The sequence below is a fragment of the Salmo trutta genome, chromosome 5 (genome assembly GCF_901001165.1).
Source record: "Salmo trutta chromosome 5, fSalTru1.1, whole genome shotgun sequence".
In the NCBI taxonomy this organism is placed as follows: domain Eukaryota; kingdom Metazoa; phylum Chordata; class Actinopteri; order Salmoniformes; family Salmonidae; genus Salmo; species Salmo trutta.
In genome coordinates this window covers 5648827-5660959 of record NC_042961.1, presented here as the reverse complement: position 1 = coordinate 5660959, position 12133 = coordinate 5648827, and the positions used below count along the sequence as shown (strand labels likewise).

The following is a 12133-nucleotide window of genomic DNA, read 5'->3' as shown; positions in this document are numbered from 1 at the left end:
ACGACTGGGTGACAAATAGACTCCAACGCCATCAAGTTTGCTGACGACAACAGTGTTAGGCCTGATCACTGACAACGATGATATGGCCTATAGGGAGGAGGTCAGAGAACTGGCAGGGTGGTGCCAGGACAACAACCTCTCCCTCAATGTGAGCAAGACAAAGGAGCTGATTGTGGACTACAGGAAAATGCAGGCCGAACAGGCCCCCATTAACATCGACGGGGCTGTATTGGAGCAGGGTCGAGAGTTTCAAGTTCCTTGGAGTCCGCATCACCAACTATCATGGTCCAAACATACCAAGACAGTCGTGAAGAGGGCACGACAAAACCTTTTCCCCATCAGGAGACTGAAAAGATTTGGCATGGGTCCCCAGATCCTCAAAAGGTTCTACAGCTGCACCATTGAGAGCATCCTGACCAGTTGCATCACCGCCTGGTATGGCAACTGCTCGGCATCTGACCGTAAGGTGTTACAGATAGTTGTGCGAACGACCCAGTACATCACTGGGGCCAAGCTTCCTGCCATCCAGGACCAATATAATAGGTGGTGTCAGAGGAAAGCCCATAAAATTGGCTGAGACTCCAGTCACCCAACTTATATTTAGGACCAAAAGGCTCCTCAACAGCTTCTACCCCCAAGCTATTAGACTGCTGAACAATTCATAAAAATCGCCACCGGACAATTTACACTGACCCCCCCTCTTGTACACTGCTGCTACTCGCTGTTATTCTGTATTGCCTGTTCAAACTCGCTGTTTGTTACCTATGCATAGTCACTTTGCCCCCACCTACATGTACAGATTACCTCAACTAGCCTGTACCCCTGTACACTTACTCGGTACCGGTGCCCCCTGTATATAGCCTTGTTATTCTTATTTCTGACTTTTTATTATTTCTTTTCATTTTAGCTTACTTGCTAAATATTTTCTTCTTCTTGAACTGCGCTGTTGGTTAAGGGTTTGTAAGTAAGCATTTCACAGTAAAGTCTACACTCGGCACATGTGGCAAATAAAGTTTGATTTGGTTTTAAATGGTAATTATTCGTTACATAAAAGAAAGAAAGAACCTTACAGTTGCTGCATTTGGTTAGTTGTTAATGGGAGATTTGCATTACATTTCGAGTTAAGTTTGCGGATCTTGAATTACATTTATTTGGGTAAAAACATATACAGCAAGATGTATACTGAACAAAAATATAAACGCAACATACAAAAATTTACATTTACGTCATTTAGCAGACGCTCTTATCCAGAGGAAAGATTTTACAGAGTTACAGTTCATATAAGGAAATCAGTCAATTGAAATGAATTCATAAGGACCTAATCTATGGATTTCACGTGACTGGGAATACAGATATACATCTGTTGGTAACAGAAACCTTAAAAAAAATTGGCCTCAGGATCTCATCACGGTATCTCTGTGCATTCAAATTGCCATCAATAAAATGCATTTGTGTTCGTTGTTCTGTAGCTTATGCCTGCCCATTCCATAACCCCACCGCTACCATGGGGCACTCTGTTCACAACATTGACATCAGCAAACCGCTTGCCCACACGACACCATACATGTGGTCTACGGTTGTGAGACCTGAACATTTTGCCAAATACTCTAAAACAATGTTGGAGGTGGCTTATAGTAGAGAAATGGACATTCAATTCTCTGGCAACAGCTCTGGTGGACATTCCTGCAGTCAGAATTCTAATTGCACGTTTCATCAACTTGAGACATCTGTGGCATTGTGTTGTGACAAAATAGCACATTTTAGTGGCCATTTATTGTCCCTAGCACAAGGTGCAGCTGTGTAATGATCATGCTGTTTAATCAGCTTCTTGATATGCCACACCTGTCAGGTGGATGGATAATTTTGGCAAAGGAGAAATGCTTACTAACAGGGATGTAAACAAATTTGTACACAGAATTTGAGCGAAATAAGCCTTTTTATGTGTGGAAAATGTCTGGGATCTTTTATTCCAGCTCATGAAACATGGGACCAGCACTACATATTGCATTAATATTTTTGTTCAGTGTAGTTTGTATATCCAGAGAATGGCACTTAATCATTAATTAAAACACTCGTTTCCAAAGTGGTCCTCTATGGTAAAGTTTTTGTGATAAAGGATTTGCGATATAATCAGCTGTGTGATGAGACAAAAGTACTCGTCGTACAAGTTCGAAGCTTCACTGTTACATAATGCATTGATAAGCAGTACAGCTATAATGTGGACTTTTCATAAAGAAATCATTAGCTTGTCCAATACTGCCAAAGGTTGTTCTGTTTTGAAATGAACTGAGGAATTCTTGTTTCTCTCATTCCAGGAGGTTCCCACAGCAGCCACCCCTGACCAAATATCCCAAACAACCAATGGTTCAGACGAATTAATGAAGGAGTTGGACAGTGAGTGAGTCATCTAATCGGACACGTTTCTTACCAACCTTGTAAATATGCGCTAAATACAAGCATCATTTGAGTTTCATTTGGACCCATGGTTGTTGTTTTCCTCCACCAGGACCATGTATAGATTCTCATTGTTTGAATTCTAAATGGCACTCTATTCCCTATGTATTTCATTGCTTTTGATTGGAACCTATAGGGTTCTAGTCAAAGTAGTGTACTATATAGGGAATATAGTTCCATTTGGGACAGGCATTCACTTAATTGGTTCTAATGTTTTCATGTAACCTCACTGCTTTCACCTGAAAAGAAGAAATATGTTTAATTGGTTTGATATCAATTACAGTTTGATTCTCTGTAATTATAATGCATTCTAAAAGTGATATTTAAAAAATGATTTTTGTTAGGAATTGTGTGCATGGCATTGTGAAGTGCTTCTTTGTTTACGGTATTAGTTTTAGATTTCAGTAGCTTCCTCAATTGATGATGATCATTTGAATGTTTTGTTTTATTCTGTATTGCCCATTCATTGCCTTGCCCAAATAGTACCACAACGTTGATCCCAGTATGTGTGACTTGTACAGGGTTCTCTCCAGGATTTTTTAAACAGGGTTGTACTGCTGAGTATGGCGGCGAGGGGCAGATTGTTGCTTTTTCTTAACACCTTCAAACTGCCATTTTCTGTAATCAAGAGAGAAAAAATTGGCTTAAATTATAACAAATAAAGATAATTTACATAATGGCGCAACCAGTCCACAAGGTGGCACAGCACCCCTCTTACAGTCTTAGGGGAGAACCCTGGTTGTACGTACTTCTAATTAGCAATAATGGTGTTATTTATGTTCAAGTGGATTCAGAAAAATAAATAAACAATGATATTTGAAGGGGAGGAATCAGGGATTATGACCTTGAAGAAACTGTTTTTGATGAGTCAACAGAATTGCTTTATCACATGTTCCTCTTCTCTCTTAACTCTGTTCTACTGACGGCTGATCATAAAACTCATTAGTTATTCTGTATTTTCAACTGTTATTCTTTGTAACTGACTGGCTGCCATTGTTCTAAGACATGAGTCGTATTCATTGGGGAACAACGTAGCTAAGCGTTTTGAAACGGAACACGAGAATGAGTTTCTTATTGTACATGTTCAGATAGTATCTCTCCGTTTCGGCCCGGTTGCTTCCGTTTGATGCCCAGTAAATACGACCATAGTTTTGCATGCAGCTCTTTATGTGAAACCTCAGTCTCTGAGGCCTATTCCAGTAACAAGCTTGTTTTATCCCAGGAGTTGTGAGACCATGGTAGTAAGTGTTATGTCTATGTTGGGATTGTTTATTGTAAAGGGAAGTAAATGCATAGCCAAATCATAAACTGACTGTCTCCACTAACATAAAGAAATGCAGCCTCAGGTCTGGTCCTGCCCTTTGACCACAGATATAATGGTTGTGATTCTAGACTAAATCCATATGAGAATACTGCTGGAGTTCTATTGTAAAATTCTGGATGTTCTAGAAGTGCTGTTTTCTGTTATTGGGTTGTTGTAGAACTGTGAGGAGCTATGATTCTGTCCCTCTTCTCAGATGAAGGTTGTGCAACAGGGATGATGATGATGATGGTGATGAATTCCTAGATGAGAGCAAAACTTGAGAAATGAGCCCAAAGCAGCCTAGTGCATTTCATTTTTCTATTGAAAATTGACTGGTTGTCCTGTGCAGAATTAAACTGGTCGATTTTATTGCCTTTTTGTCCTGTATCTTTAGAGCCTTTTTGTGTGTAAAAACAAATGTGTACTAGATATTTTGATTAACATTGGGCCAGGTTGCGTTTACAAATGCTTATATTGCAATGAAAGGTAGAAACGTATGGAAAATGCTAATTGGCTAGAAGTGTATTTAAACTATTATATACGTGTATAATTCTGCATGCGATGTCTGTGTTAGAGATTTAGAAAGATGTAATAGACTGAATAAACCACCAGGAGGCAACAGTAGATAATCATAGATGTTTTCCCCTTTTGATCCCTGTGAGCAAGTTTGCAGTGGCTCACCCTGACCCATCCTATAGCACTGCTTTAGAAAGGAAAGACTACAAGGACACAGCTGACGTTTAAACCAACCGTTACCTTAACCTCATTTTAATACATTCTGAAATGAAATATCGGTTTGCGTGTCAGGCATGTCCTTAGACGAATCAATCAGAAATGGTGTCCTGGAGGTTCGAGGTCAGGACTCCAGGTGTAACCGAGAACACATAACAAGACATTGGTTTCAGCGTCATTGTTTATGGCAGAGTAACCCCAAACTTCAGGGGTGCACTTTCTTAGTTTTTGCCCAGGCACTACACTGTTGCCTAGTTAAATAAATAAAAATACACTGTTGATTCAAATAATAAGGTTGATTATTTGAATCAGCTGTGTAGTGCTAGGGCAAAAACCAGAATGGGCACCCAGGGGGAGGGGCTCCAGGGCCAAGTTTGGGAAACCCTGGTCTATGGTAACGTCTACCGCTGGGAATAGACAATACAGTGGCACGTGTAGGATTGTTTCCTGTCTTCCTGTTGTTGTGGCCGGCGGTCAGCTCTCTGGGAAGCCAGTGAGACGTTTCTGAACTTCTCTCTGTCCGCCATTCACGAAGGTCACCTCAAACCTCTCAGGTATTTAACATTTCAGGGGTCCACTGTTAACTGAAACTATGACCTTTTGTTTCGTCTCGCAGATATTTACGCATAGAAAACTTTTCAGATGCTCAGGATTTCAGAAAATTCTCTACTGCATAAGCTCATATTGTATGAAGGATTTCACCCAAATGGTGGGAAGAGACCACTGGTGGTGGGTGGCAGCTGACTCCTTTTTAGTCTGACTGGATCCTGGCTAGAACAGTTGTATTTCTTACATGGTGGGTCACAAGAAGATATACATTTTTATTTATTTTAACAAGAAGATAGACCTGTTTGTGTGAACTTATGACTTAGCAGGAAATGTCTCTACATTTTGTTGCCATTTATTCGACAGCTCTATGTAATTTCCTAGGGAACAGTCAGAGGAACAATGACTATCCTAAATCCATCAGTATATTATGTGACTGCCTGTCAGGGCTTTTGTCCCTTCTGTCCTGGTCTGAATGGGTAGCACACAAACCCCATTCCCCCTAGGGACACCCCCATCACATCCAGCTTCTGTGCGTGCATGTATGCGTGCGTGTTGTGAAATCAGACCCCTGCCACAGAGTGATGCAGGTAACCATACTCCTGGACTCAGACAGAGTACCTTTTGTGGCCTCTGCCCCTCTCCCCTCTTTAACCCCCTGTATCAAAGGGCCACACACACAAGCTAGTCTGTGGACAATCAGTCCATTTCAATGCGGGGTTGGTGTTTTTTTCGGGTGGAGCCAGGTTGCGTTTATAAAGGGAGAGTTTATAGCTACAACATGCGACAGTTACAGTGGTTGGCAATCCAGTAATTAGGAGATGACATGTCTGAACTTAACAGGTCAACAAGGCTACAAGCTAATGGCATTACCAATAAGTTACAAATGTAGCAAAATAGCAACCAGTAGCAATGTAATTAGTCCACTTAGCAGCATAATAAATCCCCAACAATTCAAAGCCTAACTTACATTGCGGTAGGGTAGGGTTCTCTTCCCTGCCTGCAGGGTCAGAGTTCCCTTCCTTCCGGTAGGGTCAGAGTTCCCCTCCTTTCTGGTAGGGTCAAGTTTAGAATTCTCTGCCTCCCCCGTAGGCTTTACCTGTGGAGGAACTAAGTGGACTGTGAGGGTAAATTGGGAGAGGAGGGGAGCAGGCCTTTTTTACAGATCAAGTTGTGAGGGTAAATTGGGAGAGGGGAGCAGGCCTTTTTTACAGATCAAGTTGTGAGGGTAAATTGGGAGAGGGGAGCAGGCCTTTTTTACAGATCAAGTTGTGAGGGTAAATTGGGAGAGGGGAGCAGGCCTTTTTTACAGATCAAGTTGTGAGGGTAAATTGGGAGAGGGGAGCAGGCCTTTTTTACAGATCAAGTTGTGAGGGTAAATTGGGAGAGGAGGGGAGCAGGCCTTTTTTACAGATCAAGTTGTGAAGGTAAATTGGGAGAGGGGAGCAGGCCTTTTTTACAGATCAAGTTGCATTTTCTTCTCCCTTGATGTTTGTTGTGAATATGGAGGACTTTAGAGTTCTAGGGGATAAACATGTTGATCTCGGTATGGTGCTACACTGGTTCCTATGATGGTTGGATATAGTCAGAACATGCGTTTATAAAGTTTGACATCTCACTTTGCTGGTATTGACATCTGATCTGCCTATCATTACCCTTTCTTTTGTCTCCTGTGTTCAGCTCAGTCAGAGTTCTTATTGATGTGTATGGTAACTAGCTGGTTGTCTATTGGGCTTGATGGCCGTCCTCCAGCTATGCTGTGTAGAGTTGTATGGCCTGATGGGGGTCCAGTGTCCCCTCTTTGTCAGTCTGGGAGTCAAACACATCCCCCATCTACCATCAACACCTCCCCCATCTCAGGGAGAGTATTGATGCGCGCGCGTACACACACACACACACACACATAATGCAACAGTTGTAGGAGGTTTCCCTCTCAACTCTTGATTTCTCCCACTGACTGCCAAAGCATCCCATTCTCTGTCTGTCAAAAGTTCAGTGTGGTGATTATCATGACAAAGTCTGCCCCCCCATAGCCCTCAGCTTCGCTCACAGCTGTTAATGGCCTGATGTCTGCTTTTCATAACTCGCCCCAACTTCCTGTCTGTTTACTTTGGGTTGTCATCTTGATTTCTTGCCAGTAGTTATGGCATGACAGTGTTGGGGAAGTCATCTTGCTGAACCAAACGAGTGTGTGAATATTTCATGTTAAAGCTGGCATGCAAGATTAGGAGGGATGTTTGGTGTTCCTCAGAACACTTGTAACAGCCCTGTATAGTTCAAATTCGCACCTTAAATTGCCTGCTTTAGGAAATCGAAACCATATTCGCACAGAATTTTGTTGGAGCATATTTCCTATGGTGGAACTGGAGGGATTCTCTTGGTTCTGGGTTCTCTCTCTTGCTCTCTATCTCTCCGTCTACCCCGCTCTCTCCCTCTCTCACTCACTCACTCACTCTCACGCACACACACACACACACACCTGAATAACGCCTGTCAAACAGGTGAACCGTCCACTTCAGTGCTGTTTGATACTTTAGGTAATTGATACATGAGTGGTCCCATTGATTTAGTCCTCCCTGGCCTCTCCCTGTCCTATCGACACCCACGGCCCCCTGCACACATGCACGCACCCTTATGTATAAGGGCTTTATGTTCAGGGCCTCCGTAGCCGATCTGGCACCCCTGGTTTCTCCTGAGCGGGGTAGAGTGGTGTGGTTGTTGAGGAAATGATGCTCTTTCCTGGCCTGGAGGACCTGGCAATACTGGGTTACAGTGTGAGAACGTTTCACGGCTGCTTTTGACAACATTCCCTCTGGGGGCGTAGAATCCCACTGGGAATGTCGGAACACCCCTGAGTTGTCGTCTGGGCGACCTCTCCATAAATAACAAGCAGTCTACACAGGAGTGACTTCATTCTCTGTGTGCCTGCATTGCTATAGATATTGACCATTTACTAAACAGACAGTGAGGTGGCAAAACATTTCTTATCCACAATTCAAATGTTATAATCTTCAAAAAGAACTCCAAGTCAAACCTGACATAAAGCACTAGTAGTGGATTTAATAGTGTGTTTCAGATTTCACAGACAATATGCACATAAAGCTTAGCATTCATCTGTGTTTGACACTTTGGGGCAAAAGCAGATGTTGGTTTAATTGCGCTGCAGTAAGCTGGCCTGAAGGAAAGCATTTCAGTCAATAACATAATCATACAGTGAGCCAGTACTAGCCTGCAATGTGAAACTACATAGCTGGCTTTGTCTTAGTTGTGGTTTGCATGCAAACGGGTCAAAACATACAGCAAGCAACATTTTACGAGAACGCAGGAAAACACATTTCTGCCAGTTGTTAGTCATTCACAAATCTTAAAACCGCATCATCTTGCCACTAGCCTCTACAGATTAAAAACAACCTGCAGCTCAGTCATCTTTTCAGATTTCACTTGTCTTCTATCATTCTATCAGCTGGTATAATAATGCAAATACAGCTCTCTCTCTCTCCTCTGTCTCTCTCCTTTTTCCCTGTTCCTCCCTGTCTCCGACATTGAAGTGTAAGGCTCTAAACCCGAGCCAGAAAGTCGCAGTGAGGTATTTCCTGTATGCTTCAGTTCACCTTGGTGCAGGGGTCACTGGGAAAAGTGGGAAGGTTCTCTTCTCTGCCGATCATGGTGTGTGTGTGTGTGTGTCCCTTAATGAACCTCATGTGGCTGATGTTTGATGTCGCTCTGCCACAGCAGTTTTCAGGCTCCGGTTGTACAAAGCCTTGGTCATTGTTACGTTCCCCAGCAAGAAAAATGTCGCTCAAACAGAAAGGGGAACTAAAAAAGTGTCACTGACAACAACTAAAGCGAAACAGGTGGGGTTTTAGGAGGGGTTCTGAAAGACACTCATGTGGGTGTCTACTGAAAGTTGACTAACAACAATAACTGTACCCTGAAAGACACCCGCCACGAGCGCAGACAAAAGAAAAACCCACACCAAACTTAGACAGGAAGCAAACCAAAAAGGCAGAGCAAAACGGGAAGATGAGATGGACGTTTTTCTAGAAATCAAATAGGAAGAGCCAACTAAATCTGTTGGCCCTCCACATCTCTCAAGACAACTGAAGCACTGGGCCAGCCACTCTTAAATATCACCTGGGCCAGCACAGGTAAAACACCTTCCCACTAACGAGATGGACAAGCCAGCAGAGGTGTAACACATACTGACTAATGAGGTGACACCAGTCGGTGTGCCCTACTCTGCTAACGTGCTAAAAGTCCAACCTTGAAATATGAATGGAAAAACCAAAAGCCTGTAACAGTCATTTAGACCTGGGCTGTAATGTAGTTAAGGCTCTGCAGTCAGCCCTGTGTTAACATGGTGACAGGTGATGCAGATGGCAGGTAATGGAGAACAGATCTACTCAGGGCTGATTCCCAGCTCATGTTTGTGTAGTTAGCCAATCACTCAGATGTCTTCAGGTTTCAGTCATACTGAGACGGATGTATATTTATAAAACAATGTATAAAACGTTTTCTTTCCCAGTACACATTGTCAGAAGGACCAAATGTGAATGTTGCCATATCACTGTGATTCCACATATTGAATCCTCCTGTTCTGCTTTATGTCACTAATCCAAAGAATCAGTGTATCGTTCAAACCCAGGCTCCTCGGAGCCTGGTTCCTCTCTAGGTTTCTTCCTAGGTTCCTGCCTTTCTAGGGAGTTTTTCCAACCCCCTGTGCTTCTTTATCTGCATTGCTTGCTGTTTGGGGTTTTAGGCTGGGTTTTTGTATAAGCAGCTTGTAAAAAGTGTGTTATGAAATAAATTTGAGTACTGTAGCACAGTACTGACTACCAGAGGACAACTTGATAACGCTGAGTAACTAGACATTGTGAAATCACATTTTATTGTCTGCACTGCACCACCTGACAGTGGACCTGTGCTGTGAGCTCCACAGTGGTGGTTTCTGTCCACGTTGATGGTTTCAGTGCACACTGCTGCCCATGGCAAGGAGAGAAAGGAGACCCACTCACCTGTGGACACCTCGCACTAGGCTCTGAGATGTGGACACCTCGCACTAGGCTCTGAGCTGTGGACACCTCGCACTAGGCTCTGAGCTGTGGACACCTCGCACTAGGCTCTGAGCTGTGGACACCTCGCACTAGGCTCTGAGCTGTGGACACCTCGCACTAGGCTCTGAGCTGTGGACACCTCGCACTAGGCTCTGAGCTGTGGACACCTCGCACTAGGCTCTGAGCTGTGGATACCTCGCACTAGGCTCTGAGCTGTGGACACCTCGCACTAGGCTCTGAGCTGTGTGTGAGCTGTGTGTATAGGAGTCGGAGATGGTATGGCCCTTCAGGTGAGTGAAAGTACAGATCGTTGGGAATACTGACGGGAATCTGATGGGAATACTGACGGGAATCTGACTGGAAGTTTGTAGCTTTCCTCAGGGAACGTTGGCAACTCAACAGTTCTAAGAGAATTCCTGGCTTCTTGCCTTCTGCTCAGTATGGACCTTCCTGAATCTTCCTTTCTCACGCACACACATACACACACACAAATCCCTCAACACACATCATAGATCTATGCATCGACGCGACCATCACATTCCTTTTCTTAATGAGTCTTGACTGAAATAGATTTTTCAGTGGGATTGATTTCCTCAATGGGCCATATATCCCCATGTATTTTCTTTGATGTGTAAAACCACCCTGGAGAATCTAAAAGCAGGGAGAACATAATGCTCTGAAAGTTAAGTGCTGTTTTGGAAACCTATCCACAAGTTATTAAAACAAGACCCAATTTAGGATCTGACTTCAGCAATCAAGTTTTCCGACCTGTCTGTGGCTGTCTGCACCTTGTGTGTGTGTGATAAAATGAAACAAAGCCTCATCCAGACTTGATATATTGAATTTGGAAGTGCATAGATTTTTTCCCTGCTAAATCACTCTGGCATGCTCTTGTTTCTGTCTTATGAACATCAATACACACCGTTAGGATTGAATAGGAACCAGGTCCGGGCTGCTTTGATCTTGGTAGCAGAGGGAGTGGGCTGGAGGACTAACCTTTCATAAGAAATAAGAAGAGAACAGTAATTAGAATAGAACAGTAATAAGAATAGAGAATGCCTAGGGGTTGGGAGACCACCTCTCCTCATGCTGATACATCAGACAACAGTCTAAACACTGAAATATGGAATCCAATATTCTATATGAAGAAGACTGGAAATGCAAAGGCGTAATGAAACGACTTTAGTATGACGTGAATGTGAAAGACTTTTCTATACTAATTGAGGGACGATTCTACGTAATAATCCAGTCAACCCTGTCTGATGTGGTGATGACTAACAATGTTTCTTTCATTAAAACAAACTGTATACATTACTGATCCCCCACCAGCCTTGCATTGTTGTGTCCAGCCTCTAAAGACCATGAATTCCAGGTCATTTTCTCCACAGAGAGTCCATCTACACATGTATAGAACCCATCTGGAAGGATATAGGCCACTATAGGGTGTTATTATCTGGTCACTATTACAAAGGTATATGCCTGTGGTCTCATGTCAATAATGTTCTGTAAATATCTAGGTGTATTAAATGCATTTTGAATTTCTGTTCTGACTGGTTGTGAAGGGAAAGACAGAGTCAAGGGACACTGACCATGTGTCCTGACCAGGAAAAACTCCAGCCCCACAGACAGACATATCCTGCTGTCTATCGTGGTCTCCGGCAGGCAGGAGAATGGATTGCTCACACCAGACATTCTAATCCTCACCCTGACCTCTTCTGGCCTGACCCCTCTCTTCTATGACCCCTTCCAATTAACTCCAACATTCCGATTCTGACAGCTCCCTTCCATCCAGGTCACTGCCCACGACAAGGGCTGGGTCAATCCTGATTCATATTGAGACAACCCAACCAGCAATGAAGAGATTTGGAATGAAGGAGTCCAATTAACAATAAATAGGTTGACAGTGTGCCAAATGGCTCCCTATTTCCTATGTAGTGCTCTATTTTTCTATGGACTCAAGTATCTCTGGCCAAAATGAATGCTCTGGGTACCATTTCAGCTTAACTCGCAATTGAGTGTCTCCATATTGCTATGGTTATGTGGG

At 43.2% G+C, this 12133-nt stretch overlaps 1 protein-coding gene across 1 annotated transcript in view; it reads left to right on the top strand.

Annotated features, from left to right (window-relative positions):
• LOC115193561 (cell division cycle and apoptosis regulator protein 1) overlaps positions 1-4130 on the top strand; it is a 38693-nt gene extending 34563 nt beyond the window's left edge. The window contains exon 28 of the mRNA XM_029752295.1: positions 2316-4130. Coding sequence (XP_029608155.1) covers positions 2316-2402 — 87 coding nt within the window. The 3' untranslated portion in view covers positions 2403-4130. The remainder of the gene's footprint in view (positions 1-2315) is intronic.
• The last annotated feature ends 8003 nt before the right edge of the window (positions 4131-12133 follow it).